Here is a 16617-nt window from a genome sequence, read left to right on the forward strand (position 1 = left end):
CAGCCTCACACACACACACACACACACACACACACACACACACACACTGAGAGGGAGTGAACCCATATGTTATGGGTGCAGAAGTTGTCCAAACAAATGAGCACAATTCCCACGTGGTTTCCCTCATGCTATGATGTTGCAACTTGTGGAACAAAAGCGAATGAGCTGAAGAACATTTTGTAAAAGACATTTGGAAATCTTAAGGCATTTTCTGTGAAAAAAATGTTATTATCCTGTGTAATGTTTCCTAATAAAGTTGTAAGAAAAAAAAAAATTGTTGTTCTGATGTAAGATTTTGACAAAGTAGGTTTTGTTTGCTGTATGTTGTAAATAAAGCATAATGTCGCTGCAGGGCCGTTGATAAACAGCCTGAGCTCAAGGAAAGAGCTGCAGTGATTCACTCGAAAGGAATGTGAAAATATTGTCAGGACCTGAAACTCGAGACACATTGACTGATCGACTGTGAGAGCTTTTTGGAAGTGGGATCTGTCAAATATAAAAACAAACAAAAAGCTGGGGTAGACTACCCTTAGCCTGGCAGCTCTGTCGTTTGAATGAGAAAGTGAGGTTCTATCACCAGACGAGGCAGCTCAGTGTGACGACACAGACTGATGTGATTTGTTGGTCACATAAGATTTTAAGACATTAAAGTAGAAATGTAATTTGCTGAGGCTTCCCCTGTGCAACACTCCAGCAACATTGCAAGTTGGAACTCCCAGTTTCCAAAACAAACATGAGTTCCTATCACACTTTTATTTTGAAAAACAAAGCAATAAAGAGACAAATCCACCCCTGGATTATTGCTCATTTTGAATTATGTGTAGGGTGTTGGTGTCATTACATATTTGTTTCTCCATATTGTAACTCTAAGTGTGAACATATGTGATGGGGCTACTGCACTTTTCCCAAACTCCCACCCTGGCCAGTGTTCTGTAGTGATGGAACATCGCTGATCAGTGACGAGGTAGGTCTGTACCAAAGCATACTCTGCTTTACCCTCCATTTTTAATCTAATAGGGACCACTGTCTACAAAATGAGCCCCACGTTCTAGCCAGTAAAACTTGAAACTAGCCACTAAGACCGATAACTCACCAAGAACATGTGAGAGGCTGTGGCTTCTTGCAACCTGAGCAGTCTTCTGTATTTGCTTCACTTTTCAGTCCCTGAAGCGACCTTCATCAGTCCCAGTCATCTTCCCTAACCTTATAAACTAGCACTTTTCAGTGGTGCTAGTTTTGGTCATTATGCACATGTACTGTTTATAAGGTTGGGGAAACCTGCAGTCGGCTGAGACTGAAGAAGTCTTGTGATCAAAAACTGTTTACATTTTTAGTAATAATTATCACAAAAAAAACTTAATCAAAGAAATGAATGCTTCTGATGTCTTATATCCACATAAATAATAATTATACTCAAAAGAGTGTCGCATGTATTAAAATGGGTTTCAACAGGCCGAATAACAAAAGCCTGTTTTAATGCACTATTAACCTCTTAACGTACATTTTAAACAGAACAAAGAAAACAAAATGAAAAAAAACTTGAGATTCACAGTTTTGACAGTGCATTGTTAGCAGTGTGCATCACTGTACTATGGTGCAAAACGTGCTAATGTTAGCTTCCTACCACTGCCACTTATAATAGTGCACAATATTTCCCTTTAGCCTTTTATGCAATTGTCTCAGTTCTGCATTGGCTGACTCACTAGCACGCTCAAATTCCACAAAAGAGGAAAACAAATGGCAACATGAACACTACTATTTGAACACAGTGTAATGGGGACCGGAGCTGCCATGCGATGACAAAAGCACCAAAGCATTGCGTCTCAAAGTGGTTTTATCCACTGCCTATCATTCCCTAGTCCAGGCGTCGGCAACCTTCAACATCAAAAGAGCCATTTTAGCTCCTCCTACCAAACAACGGAAAAAAACGAGCAGCACACGCAGGTGGCAGGGGGTGACGGGGACAGATAGGTAGATGACCGATGTAGTTGGGAGATGATAAATTAATACATATAGTACATGTATTAATAGTGTTACAGTTACCCATAAATCTAATCCGTGGTTCGCAAGCCATAGGTTGCCGGCCTCTGCCCTAACCTAAAATATTAAGTTGCTGAATTTTTGGTTTCCAAGTGGTTTGATTTGGTGTTTCTGTCACTTTCTCATGGGCACACTGGTCCTTGGTTTCCCCTGTGAAACCACATTTAAAATCACTGGAAATGCAGCTGTTCAAGGCAAACGACCTTGTGGCACTGGACCCAAGGGTCAGGGAATTACAGAGAGTTATATCAGTTCATCCTCCTGCCAGCAAGAATATCTGTGGATATTTCAGTGCTGACTCAGGACCCAACATCTGGCTAGCATAGCTAAATATCTGTCACTGACATCAGATTTACAACTTTTCAACCAGCACAGGAGAAGCACAATGGCCTGCTCACATTTTCCCTACTGTTGATGGCTATGAGTTTTGTAGAAGTGCCATAAAGATGAACAAATCTTTTGTTATGCTGTCGTAGACGCTATCCAAGGTCAACAAACTGAATGCTACAGAAAATTAATGTACATTTACTTCAGGTGTTTAGCAAAAATAGCTTCTGTAATGTGGCCTTGCAAAGATGCAGTTCAAAGTAAGGAGGCAGAAATCCAAAAGTATGTTGCGCTGGCTCAGCGTTAGTGTAGTTAACCTGCCTGAAGCCTTTTGGAGGTGGGAGAAGGCCTGGTTAGGGTTATTACAGTTCCTCTGTACTTCAAAACAAAAACACAATATAATGAATGCTTCATTTCCTTTTTGAGCATGCTCCATTCTTTACTTCCTTAAAAAACAACAAAAAAAGCTGCTCTAAGTTTTAGTTTTCTTCCTGTCTTTGTGTTGCAGTGAAATGTTTCCACTGATTTAAGGACTGACAGAGAAACCTGGCTGCCTTAGATCAGAATATTTTTCAAGCTACCTGTGGGAATACACGCTAACAGGCCGCAGGCAACCACGCTCCCAAGTGTCCCTCATAGATTGAATCTTGGTCACTGATGGATTTCTGTTATTAATAGAGCAGCTTCGTCACCAAGAGGTTAATATTGAAAGGTGATATTCACAGCGGAAGATTCTGGGATTTGCTCCAGTATGAATATAATTTATTGTTACTTGTCTTTTTCTCAATGAGGGGCCTTCATCCGGGTAAGACCGTATCAGAGGCCTGTTTCTTCTCCGCTGGCCTCGTGCTGCTCTGCTTGTTTGCGGTGCGAGTTTTCCTTGCGGCTCCCCTTGAAAAGTTGGCAAGTAGGTTCAACTTGGGTAAGAGCTGCATTAGCTCAGGTTCATTAAGAAGCAGTTTTGTGTTGACAAGGCAGATGATAGATCCGCTTGGATAGAGTTCTCTGGAAGACTGTGGAGTGCCGTGCACAGCTTCATCAGTTCATTGTGAATTAAAGTGATGGAAATGAGATGTGGGGTAACGGTGGGAAAACTAGCTCACACACCTCTGGATCTGATTCATAAGTATGTTTCCCTCCTGCCCCAACATACACGTACCTCATTCATTACTGTATAAATGGAGAACTAATGCCAATCAACGCTAATCAAACACTTAAACGGAAGTGGTGGCTTTACATAGCAGGCCATGACTGAAGAAGTTAGTCTCTGTGGAAACGAAGTGTGGAAATCTCTAATCTCTATTTCTTCCTGTAAGAATATTCTTTTTCCTCTACCGCTTAGTCAGGAAGCAGAGAAAGGTCAAAGGTCAGGCTCAACCATTCAAGGAATCGGTGAGATTTCTGCTCTGTGATACAGCACAGTGGAAAAAACATTAGACCACCACTGTTCATACTGTATGTTCTTTATAAAGAAATATTTTACAATAAAAATGCATCAAACAGACACGTGACAGCAGTGAATGTTAGCTTTGATTGAAACAGGAAGCTGTGAAAAAAAGTACGCCCTTACTGCTTCCACAGGACATAAGAGGATAAGTAATCAAATGCACCTGATTAATAACCCACTGTGAGCGCCTCTATAAAAGCAAATGTTGTGCTGTTATAGACTTGCTGATACCAGGACACTTTATTAATAAATAAGCATCAAAGCGTTGAAGAACTCCCATTTAACAGGATGAGCTCTTCTGCAGAACTATGCTCAGGAAGGGTCAGCCACCTGACATAATGAGGGGAGAGGAAAGAAACAGAAAAGACAAGCACAGAGATACAATAATATTGATGGTTGCAGCTTTTGCTGATCCACTTGGTTCCAAGTGCTTGTGCATGCAATGTCCAACAAACTGGGAAACAGAAAAGAACCACTTGCAAAAAGAGACCTATGAACAGTAGTAAGACATCAGTGGTAAGACCTAAAAATAGAGAGATTTAATTACAAAATAAGTTGAAACTCTTTTCAGTTCTTGATCTTTTTAAAGTAGGCTGTCTGGTCTAGTGTGCAGAATTAGAATAAGCACACATCGACTGGTACCTAATGACAGTTGCAAAAAGTATGATTGTCCTGAGGCAGCTTATTTCAGGCTTTGCAAATACCTAACTAATAACCTTAGAAAAACATTTCCAAACTCCTACATTAGCAGACATGTTGTTGTTTTAATTGCGGTAATTCTGTTGCTCTGTGTGTAAAGGTGAGAGTGCCCTTACCTTCATTTTTCAGTGCTCGAGACAACATGCAGACACTCCTAGGAGGTGTGTGTGTTATGTCTCTTATCACCTGACATGATGCAGACAGTCCTGTGTGGGGGTGAAGCTGAAGGGCTGTGGTAATTTTGGCTGTGAAAAGGCATAAATAATGTCCCCACACACGGCTGGTGAGTGGGCCAGTGGAAAATGAGACCCTTTAAACTCTGCAAGCACCTACGATTGCAAATGATTGCAGAAATGCTGAAAAGGTTGTTTCAGTGTGTGCTTCTGTTCTCAGGCCTTTCCAATTAGCGACTGCAGATAGAGCCGGCACAGCAGGCATTTGAGCTTTCGCAGTTTCAGCATGCTCCTTGTAGCTCAGAGCGTCGTCTTTTTTTCCACAGCAATGAGCCAAATCAGTAAAGGTCACCTCTGTACACTTTCCTCTGCTTATTTCTGCTTTGAAACTAAGGTTAGAAACACATGGTAAGCACAGACGCAGAGAGTGTGATTGATGTGACGATTGCTTTGTTTAATAAGCCAGTTTTCAGTAAAGTAATAGTGTATCTAAAATGATAGGAATATCATGAAATATTATTCTGTCCATTTTCTTCACCTTATCAAACTCAGGATCGTGAGGGTGCTGGAACCTATCCCAGCTGCCATAGGGTGAGTGGTGGAGTAGGCCCTGGACAGGTCACCAGTCACCAGCAGGACTAACTTTATGAATGCATCTATGTATGTATGTATTTATTTAATTTTGTAATTGAATTAAAAAAGGCAAACTCTCATATATTGTACATTCATTACCTGATAAATGTTACTTTATTTTTGATGTTTGTGGTGACCAGCTCGTGAAAATCAGAAATTCTGTCAATCCTCTCAAATTATTAGAATTAATTTTGAGTCACTTTTAGTAGGAAAAGTGCAACAGGGATGAACCCATACTCGGGAGGATTGTCAATAAATGTTGTTTCAAGAACTTTGGCAAATTTCATAAGGAGTTGACTGAGGCTGGGATTCAGTTCCATCACACACAGACGTGTTCAGCAAAGGGGTCGCAGCTGTCAGGTTCCTCATATCGAACCACTTCAGAACCAGAGACAACATCAGAAGCACCTTACCTGTCCTGAGGAGACAAAGAACTGCACTGTTGCTCAATGGCCTTGTTTTCACATGAAAGTAAATGTTGTATTTTATTTGGAAAATTAAGGTCCTAGAGTCAGTCAATCCAAGGTGTTTGGAGTCCAGTGTGAAGTAAAATCTGATGATTGTGGTATTATGTCCTCTGCTGGTGTTGGTGGTGGTCGGTCCACTGTGTTTGATCAAGTCCAAACACAACACAGTCGTCATGCTTCCATCTGCTGACAGGCTTTATATCAGTTTTGGCTTCCTTTTCCAGCTGCACTTGGCAAGCGCCCACAGTGTCAAAATGGGTTTAATGTATTTGATTGGCCAGCCAACTCACCTAGCATGACCCCATAGAGTCACAGATGAGCTTGAGGCTTCTATCAAAACAACCTGGCCGGTGTCCTGCAGGTTTTAGATCTCACCCTGGGTCAACATACCTGAATCAAATGATTAGTTCATTACCAGGCCTCTGGAGAACTTCAAGACATGTCGAGGAGGTAATTTAACCATTTAAATCAGCTGTGTTGGATGAAGGAAACATCTAAAACCTGCAGGACACCGGCCCTCGAGGCCTGGAGTTTCCTCACCCCTGCTATAGGGGGTCTCCACTTCTGATCTCAAGCACTGGATACTGCTAATACAAACTAAACGCACAGCTGGCATTTTGAAGCACTTGCTTGGAATTCAGCTCCTGTAATTAACTTACCACTGTGAATAGAGAAATCCTTTAGAATAACTGTTTTCCAGAAGCAGAGTTACAGCTATGCTGCAGTCTTAAAAACTGTCACAACCAAATTTAACATTTTAATTAATTAAATAAAATCGGGCCTCCCTGAGCCTGGTTCTGTCAGATTTTCTTCCTGTTGAAAGGGAGTTTTTCCTCCCCGTTGTCGCCAAAGTGCTTGTTCATAGGGGGGTCATCTGATTGTTGGGGTTTTCTCTGTATTATTACTGTTGTAGGGTCTTTACCTTACAAAGGCAACTGTTGTTGTAATTAGGTGCTCTATAAATAAAACTGAATCGAATTCAATTGAAATGAATTGAACTGAATATAAATATGAGTAACTTACATGTTACAGATATCCAGAGTGTCAGTGGGCACCTGAATGCACCAACAGAAAATGTTGCTTTTGGTCTTCACAAATTGGCCTGCATCAAATTGTACAACTGCTACAAAACAAGTTGAATAATTTATTTCTATAGCTACAAAAATATGTCTAAATGAACAAAAAAATATAATGAAATAAAAAGTCAGCTAAAAAGACAAATACCTTCATGGGTCAGTGGAACTGTTTGCAACAACACTAAGGGCATGTGATTTGTCATCAGTAGAGAGAAACTTAGGGAGGTGCTGCAATAATTTATTGCGCCATAGCATATTACATTGTAGTTTCAGCACCAGATGGCTCTCAAGCCAAATACATAGCAGTGTGTGTTTATCAGTGCCATTAAACCCTTATCATTGTATTTGGTGCTAGTTTGCAGTTCATACCTCAGGCCAACAGAGGTCAACAAAGGTCACAGGTTGCTTGAGTTATCCAGGCAGTTTGTACAACACATGGTAATGTATATACTTGATTTAAGCCAGGTCTTCACCTCACAGCCGCAACGCCTTTTTAATTTTAACCGTCTCCACTTATAGTATATTGCTAAATAATAGGTTTTGAGTGGTGGAGACAGGCACTTGTGAGGAAACACAAATGTTTTAAACTCATTAAAGTTAATGAATAGACCTTCAGTCCCATGGATATGCTATTTAAATCTGTTACTGAAATACATTCTTGGACAAGGAAATACGTAAAACCCAGCACATTACCGCATCAGCTGGCATTTGTGACTTTATAAGGGGAACTAACCGTTGTATTATGAGTTGCTACGAGGCACAGTTCATTGCCTCTGTGCCATGTGAAAATGTGTTTTTACCGAGTGAAAACAGTCTTTGTCCAAGCGCTGTTGCCTTTGGCAGGTAACGCATTGTGACTCACTGTTTTTCAAATCTGGGGCCCTCTTTCACTATAGGCTACACACTTACATACACATAACCATGACCAGAGGAGACTAATAATCACACAGTGTATACTTGCTTGTATGTCTGCAATGATAGCAGAAAGTTTATTCCCAGCAGAGTGACGAGAGACTGAGCCGAAGGTGGAACTCTGTGGGCTTTCCCAGTTTAGTCATGCTGAATTGCCTTGACATGTCTGCATGGTAGAGGAAAAGCACAACTCTGACAGTAAGTCTGACTTTGAAAACATACAGGCTATTTTCTACACATGGATGAGTGAACCTCCAAAACAGCAAGAACAAAGATAAAAGAGTTCATTTCTTCTATGTATGTTTTCCAGGAAGATCTTTGTAAATGCTAAGAGCAGTTATAATCAGTACTGGTACAATGATGAGGTGTTAAATGACAATATGAAAACAAAGTAACATTGTGCCAGTGAACTGTCACGTCAACCTGCAGTTCCTTTCAGCAATACAGAGCTTTATACTGAGGTTCAGTTCTTTCATTTATTAGTGTAGTGTAGTTGGAAATTTATTTTTGCTGAAACCTAATGTAAAATTTGGAAGTGCATCTTGCTGTGCATTAGAGGACAGCTGTGATTTGGTAGCACTGCATAAAGGAGTAGAATCTTGCAAAAACATGAAGGTAAATCTGGAACTTTCATAAGAACTTTAGATGTCTGACAAGTAAATGTCAGTTGTTGGCTTACTCTTAGCAGTCACATAGTCTTATTTTCCACTGCAGCAACAATAAAAAAAGCTTTAAAAACCTGCTCTTCACTACCTGATGTCTATGTTTCCATTTTAAATTTCCTCCTTTCTGTTAAGTAATGGGATTCACTTTTCCCTAATCGTTCAATCATGAACTCTTCGCAGAAGCTAGACTTCCAAACTAGTTGCCAAGTCACAAATCCTGTTACATGATTGGAATAACATTTAGAGAATAGTCTTATTATGCTAACTGTAAAATATTTAACAGTTGGGGAGCTATAAAAGTTACAGCAAGTGGTTGCCAACTGTCACTCGCTGTTAGCCCTGTGTTAGCCTGGTGACCTGCCCAGGTTGTACCCTGCTTCTCCTGCTATGACAGCTGGGATAGGCTCCAGCCTCCCGTAATGCTGAATGGATAAGCAGAAGAGAATGGATGAATGGGATACACTAAATGCTGGAACCTTACATTCATGTACTGTATATATTACAGATATTAACTGTACTTTGCTCTGTACTGCACACATTCCTTCTAAAGTCACACTCTAAATACAGCACTTTACTGTCATTTTTGAATCTACGACATCTTTCTGCAGCTAATTACGAGGTCTAAACCATCTTTGGTAAGGACCATAGCCCTAATTCTAACCCTGTGCAATCCTCTGATTTTAAGATAAGCATTTGACATGTAAATCGAAATGAGGCAACAATAGAGTTTAATTGATTTAACAGGACTACATTTGAATAAATAAAAAGTTCAGCTAACATTAATCCAACCGTTAATAAAATGACTGCATTTAGGATTTCTGTGCATTTGGCTAAAATGTGTTAGCATCAGTTGCAGTTTTAAGATATTTTGTATGTCTCTATAATAATACATTGGAAATGTTAATATATATTTATGCGCATCAAATAAAAAACACATTTATTGAATTACAGTATTGTAAACTGCAAAGTTTTTATAGTATGATTATTGTACTGCAAAAATACACTTTCTCTTGCTGTAGAAGTGAAATACAGTTTTGAGTCACAGTAACTTACAGTAGTAGCCTGTTTATTTACAATGTGCAGTGCTGAAATAACCACTTCTCTCTTCAGCGCCTCTTTAGCCCACACTTCAGGTTCTGCCGTGATATTTCATATTTTGTGCCTTGTAGCTTTTTACAGCATTTTTTCCTTTGGGAACCAGACTGTCTGGTAATATTTAAAAACTCCACCCCCATATCTGGCCGCACTCTTCCCCTCCCTCTCACTCTGACCCTCTTTCTTTACAGTTCACCGTTCACTGTGGGACTCTACACCGGACCTGTTGCATCTGAAGGAGAGGATATTCAGGACACCGGTTTATGATTACGACTCCAAAGGCGTCCCGCAGAAGGAACAGCACGCATGATGCGTTTGCGGCGCTGCGGCTGTTCAATGAAAGAAGAGACGCGCAGCAGAAGAGATGGGTACCGTTCCTGGACTTTCACCTACCCGGTCTTGGGGAAAATGCTGTGAGTGCGCCGTGCTGGCTCTACCTGTAGTGGTGCTTTGGATTCAGCTTGGGGCCGCTTTTAACTTGGACACGGAGAACCGCGTCGTCTTCACTGGACCCCCGGGGAGTTACTTCGGCTATTCTGTGGAATTTTTCAAGAACTCATCCAGGTAAAGTGTCAGGAACGGCCACAGAGCTGGATTCTTCCTCCAGGTCAACGAGGGGAAGTTTTTCGGCTCTTCTTACAGTTTGTAAAGTTTCTCTTTATTTCTGGTGTAACATTAAAATCTTGTCCTTGTGGTTACTTTACGCAGTAACCCATTTCTCTTTTGGCGCCCCTATCATCCTGAGACACAGAGCAGTATTTTCTGGTAGAGCCACCAATCCTGACATGAGAAACAGATTTTAGATTTTAAAAACGCATCTCTGTGTTTGGATTACAGCCTAAATGTGTGTTTACTTGTGTTATTGGCCATTGTCCCAGCTCTTTAAAGGTTTAAACAGCATGGGCTGGGGGGAAATGTATGAAATGCCGCTCACATGCATATACACATACATCTCTCTCTCTCCCCCTCCATCACACACACACACACACACACACACTGGATATAGGCCCAACTCTGATTGGAAACAGACACACAAGTGTGTGTCTGTGTGTGATTGAGGGAGCAGGGGGTTAACCTACAGCAAAGTAAGAAAAATGCAAGTCTTATTCTGAATGAAGACTGAAGGGGCAGTAAGGGTTTCCCGATGTTCTTTACTGACAGATGAGGAACTGCCAGGTGAGATGAAGTTAAAGATCAAACCTTCCCCTACAGACAGCCTTTAGCATCATCTATATCTCCTCTCTTCTGGGCACTAGTGGAAAAGCACACACACAGTGATTGTGAAGAATGTGTGAAGTTTATCAAGCCAAACCAGCCTGAGTTACAGTTATGCATCAGATTTGTTTGAGAGGCCAGTGCCATGAAAAACATGTATAGTATACTGCAATACTTCAAGGACTCAGTCAGTGAAAACACATTCAGTGTAGTGCTAGAAAAGAAAAACTTGGTTTTCCCAGTTTGAATCCACCGTAGCTGTAAATAGAGAAGAAAAAAACAACTTTCTTTAAACAACATAAGCCAAACAGAAAATATTACGATCTGCTGTTATAGCGATGTCGTGTACAAGTGTGTTTTAAATTGTCATACATACAGTTTAAAACAAACTGTGATCAGATTTGGCTAAACAGCTCTGTGTTTTATAGCTGGAATGGAAATATCACATAAAAAAAACCTTGTTCTTTTTTTTGGTATACTTTATTACTCCCCTGTAGAGAAATTAGTCTCTGCATTTAACCCATTCACTCAGTGAGGCAGTGGGCAGCCACCAATCCAATGTGTAGGGATGGTGCCTTGTTCAGGGGTACCTCAGGGTAGGTCTTTGGTAGATTTGAACCCCTGACCTTCCAATCATGGGGCGAATGCTCTACCTACTGAGCTACCTCCTCCCTCTCCCCGCCTCCTTCATATATATTTTTAAGTGAGCAGCAGTAATTTATGGATTTGTTTAAAGGTTTTTTTGTTTCAGAAAATTATTTATTTTACATTAATGTACTAGTATAACCTACTTGAGTCATGAACTGTACTGTTTGTGGAGGTCAGTGTAGCCAGATGTATAAATATAGCCTTTCACCAATAATTAGTCTTTTGTACAATGTGCTGTCAATGGGTCTAAACAAACCCCCTCATCTTTTCAACATGTGCTAGTTTAATTGTTCATCTCACAGGTTTATACTAAATATTCTAATATGTGCGACTAAATATCATGTTATATTTTTTTCATGTAAACAAAATGTTCGATAACAGTAAGCTAGCTAATGGTCAGCCTTCTCACAGTGTACACTTAAGCAGTAACTGAGAAGCTCCACTCTTGTGTCGTTATCATAGACAGTATAAGAGGTAGCTTCCAGGTGTGCAGCGTGTAGTCAGTATGGAAGTGCCTTAAAGCTGCAGCCTTTCTTAAGGCCATTATGGAATGACAGCTGTGCTGGTAAACAAACAAGCAAACAAACAAACTTTGGTCCTCTGTATAACACTTCCCTGCTCAGTTTATGGTCTCAGCCAATCATTTAGAAAATTTTGGTCATTCTAAATTTTAGAAAGGAAAATATTTTAGCAGATGCTCATTGGCTAACATATTGTGATTGACAAGCGAATGAACATGTGGTTTCCAAGCCAGGCCCGCCCCTTATGTGTCACATCTGATTACTAAATAACAAGAATGGTAAAACAAACAAATAAACTCATATCCAGCCTTCAAAATGCAACATCACAAACGGTGGGTGACGTCATAGCGATTATATCCATCTTTTATATTGTACTGTCTATGGTCAGTACATCAGATGAATGCTAGAGTCACACTAGAAAAAGCAAGAGTCTGAGACAGAGCATGACCAAAATGAATGGAACTTTGTTCAATGAACCTGCAATCTTGTTGCCCTTGTGACCATTCACAGTCAGTTTTCAGATTGACTAGGGTGCATCAAGACAGCGATAAAGCTGTTCAGTCGGTGCCACAACAGAATCAGCAGTTAGTGTTATAGAGGGCGGATGGAGCGACCTTGATTATCTACAACTAACAGTAAATTGTACTGCATTACCCCCCTACACAGTCTTCCTAGTGCTGGTAGCTTACCAGTTACAACTGAACTGCTAACAAGCTGACAGAAACAAATAGCCTGAAAGTTCTCAACCACATTTTTCTATTTTTCCCTATAGACAAACAAATCCATGTTGGTTTGTCCAGTCAAAACGCCCTGTCTTAGCCAGCTGTTCACAGCTGCTGACAGCCTCTGGAAGATATGTTACATCACCTAAAAGCACTTTATGTTTGCAAGCCTCGATGATGACAGGGTTGTAGCTCAGTTTTGCTGCTTTTTTTTTTTAATCTGCTTTATGTTACCACACTGGAGAGCAGCTGGTAGCTGGAAGCCCTTGGTAGTCAAATGTAAAGCTACTTTCAGTGTTTTCTGGAGTTCACTTACACCATTGTCATCCCTGGGGGCTCACAGACTAAAGTCAATGTTGGTTTAATAAATGTAGATATTTTCCTTTAAGGACGTCGGTTATGATTACGTGAGTTTTCTCAACTAAGCTTGTGGCAGTTAGAGTGAATATTGTGGAGTGATTCCTGAGATGTTGATTTACACACATCTTTTTTTCTGCCTATACTGAACAATACCACATTTTGTCTTCCACCAAATTCAAGCGTACTGACAGCAGACAAATGCAGCTGAATGTCTTCCTGTGAATCCAGTGCTTGTTGTGATGAGTAAACAACACAGGAAAGGGATGCAACTCCTGAAGTTTCATTCTGCTGATGGGATAGTTTCTGCAGGTTGTCATGCATTCTGGCAGTTACTGGGCTGTCTGTCTGTTGGGAGAGTTGGAAAGCTTAGGTTAGCTTAGGTTTTCTGTTAGGACAGTGCATGTATTCACTTAGTAATGAGAAGCATTTTGGGATGACAGTCTTGTGGCTCAGCACTGTCCTATGAAAATCTGGATGCTAATGACAGGTTTTCCAAACTCATTTCTGGGTACTTTTTTGAGGAAATCAAAACTATGCAAAAATTAGAGAGGTTTGAAGCATTTCTTAATTAGGCTAGAAAGATGCAGATGAGTGACTTGGTTTGGAGAACAAAGTCATCTTATGTTTACTACAGTTTTCAGAGCTGTAGACAAACAGTTAAATCCTTCTCATGTGCTGAAAAACTTCTGTCCTATCTGGAATGTGACAGAAGTACAAAACATGACATGTCACATATCAGGTCATTATTTATTTAACAGGAATTATGCAGCAGAAGTTTTGGCAGTTTGCTGTGCTGGAGCATTCAGGTGTTAACATATTGGTAAGGAAAAAAGACATCAGCACTAATCTTAGAGATAAATGGGAAGGGTTATCAGGTATTTTCCAAACCATTTGTAGTCCGTTATTCTACAGTGAGGAAGATTATTCACAGAGTTGAGCTCACGCACTACAGGTGTCAATTAGCATGTTAAATGTTAAAGTTAATGACAGTAAAATTAGAAAAAGAATGAACAAGTATGGGTTGTTGGGAAGGGTTGCCAGGAGAAAGGCCCCTTTTCCCCAAAAAGAACATGGCAACACAGCTTAGGTTTGAAAACCACAAGGCTTCTTAAACAGTGTCCTTTGAACTGTTGAAACCAAAGTGGAAAAGTTTAGCCACAGAGTGGAGTGTATATTTGGAGAAACCCAACACAACATATCAGCACAAACATGCACATCATACCAACTACAAGCACGGTGGTGGAGGCGTGATGATCTTGGCTTGTTTTGCAGCTACAGCAGCTGGACTCAACCATGAACCACTCGTTTACCAAAGCATTCACGAGTGAAATATGTGGCTGTCGGTCTAACAGCTAAAGCTTGACCCAATTTTGATCATGCAATGTAACAATGCTCCTAAACAAAGCAGCAAGTTTTTAACTGAAATGCTGAAGAAGCAAATCAGTATTTTTGCAGTGACCCTGAAATGCTGTGATGCAAACCTCAGTGAACTGAAACTGTGTTGTAAAGAAGAGCAGGTCCACAATATGAGGACGATGAAATCATACAGAAAACGATTATTTATTACTTCAAGTTATTGCTGCCAAAAGTGGGTCTCCAAGCTACTGAAACATGGGCTGTCCTTAGTTTTTTACATACAGCTATTTTGCAAATACTGACACAGTGTAATATGGCTTGTGTCATCTCAGGTAGTATTTGCCTAATTTTATGACACTGATAATTTCTGATTATGTCTTGATATATAAAATCTTAGAATAGACACAGCATGTACTTTCTTTTTGCCATGACTGTAAAGTTTTCGACTCCAGAAGGATCTAGAGAACAATAAAGTTGCCTAACACCTAAGATGCCTTATGTGCGATTGCCTTTAATGTGTCACTGACTTTATGGCTATTAATGGACTGAAGGATGTTTAAAAAATTCTATATTACATACTAATTATATATGTTCATCTTAGTGAGATGCTGTAGTGGACTGTTTTGCTTTTGTCTTGCTTGTTAAAACACACAACTCAACGTTATTATAAAGCCAGTTTACATTTTGTTTGGAAAAAAAGAACAGTTTTGCTCTCTGGATAGTTTCCCTGTTCATAAGTACTGCATAATAAATTGATTCTTTTTTTTTTTTATTTCTAATGATCCTTCCAGTGTTATAGTACGCAGTTTAATCCAAATTTTCCAAGTAGTTTGTGCTTCAGAGGTCATGAGGGAATTTCTAACACTGTATTGGTTTGTTACTTAACATTGATTAGCAGACATCTATATCTGTGCATTGCAGATGAAAACTGGCTCCAGAAAAACGTACGTGTTGGTGAACAAAATGCTATATTGAGGCTTTATAAGGAAAACTAATGGCCAGTGTAATGTGGCTACATCCAGGCTATAGTCTGCAGTGTTGAAACGAAATTTCTTACAGACGTTTAGAATACCAAGATGATTTTTTGAAACTTCCTGTAGTCTATTACCGCCACCAAAATATTCTTCTTTTCCACTACTTTGGTTCAATTTTGGAGATTCAGTTATTACACTTGCCTGTTGCTCTAATTACTCATAGAGGTTTAGTAATGATCCCATGGTCATAAGTGTAAAGTCACTAAGGGAGCAGCATTTCAGGGCATTCTGGGCCACACACAGATGTGTGAGTTCAATTAGTATATTTACATGTTAACCAAATACAGCAGATTTTTGGTATGGGGGTCCAGTTTATGTAAACACCATATCCTGTTTATTATAAGAACCCAGATAAAATCTTCAGAAATCTGAACAGTGACAGCACTGCGATGCACGTCAGCAGTTTCTAACCATGCTAATCAGGTTGTGTCTACAGACAGTACTGATGCCTATCACAGGATCAATAGGCCTGTAGGTCATGAGCAGTTCTACCAGTTCTTTGTTTGGATCATTTTACAGGCCCGATGTGGTGAAACTACACAAATAAATATAATTTTGTGTATAAATATGCCACCATTAGGACACAACCTATTTTGGAATATTGTGACTGTGAGTAAATTCAATGGAGGTCATAAATCTTTCATTAAAAATTATATGTTGTACTGCTCCTGAGCTTCTTTCCTGTTTGCAGCTGTTCCTGTTGAACATGAGTTGAAGGAAAGGAATCCTGTAATTTCGGGTCTCAATAGTGTCATTCTACTGATTAACATCCTATTGTTCAGGATTTGTAGCTCTAGTATTTTTAGTCGCCTCAGAGAGTGAATAAACGTTATATACTGATTTGAAAAAGTGAGCCACTGAAGCCTGTACCCTGCACTCCTTAGTGCCTGTGGAGTGAATGGTTTATAAGGAAAGCTCATCCAGCCGTGTAAATATTCCGAAGACATTTTGGGGGATGGGGAGAGTACAGAGTCTGTCTGATATCTGCTAATGTCATCAGTCACCACTGTCTTAACCCTTGTATGGTGTTCGTATTTTTGTTACTCAGCCAGTGTTCATGGGTCTGGTGGACCCGCTAGAGTTTTGGCTTTCCAATTAACACTATCAAACAATTTTATGTTAAATTACTCAACAGATGTTTACTTTATCCCAATTACGAGCCATGTGAACAGCAAACATGGTTAATTTTTTACTTTTACCTTTGTTCGATCACATTTATGAATTAAT

At 40.0% G+C, this 16617-nt stretch overlaps 1 protein-coding gene across 1 annotated transcript in view; it reads left to right on the forward strand.

Annotated features, from left to right (window-relative positions):
• The first annotated feature begins 9704 nt into the window (after window positions 1-9704).
• Window positions 9705-16617, forward strand: part of LOC100696606 (integrin alpha-5) — a 52887-nt gene continuing 45974 nt past the window's right edge. The window contains exon 1 of the mRNA XM_003442636.5: window positions 9705-10098. Coding sequence (XP_003442684.1) covers window positions 9899-10098 — 200 coding nt within the window. The 5' untranslated portion in view covers window positions 9705-9898. The remainder of the gene's footprint in view (window positions 10099-16617) is intronic.

Source organism: Oreochromis niloticus, linkage group LG5 (assembly GCF_001858045.2).
Source record: "Oreochromis niloticus isolate F11D_XX linkage group LG5, O_niloticus_UMD_NMBU, whole genome shotgun sequence".
Classification (NCBI taxonomy): domain Eukaryota; kingdom Metazoa; phylum Chordata; class Actinopteri; order Cichliformes; family Cichlidae; genus Oreochromis; species Oreochromis niloticus.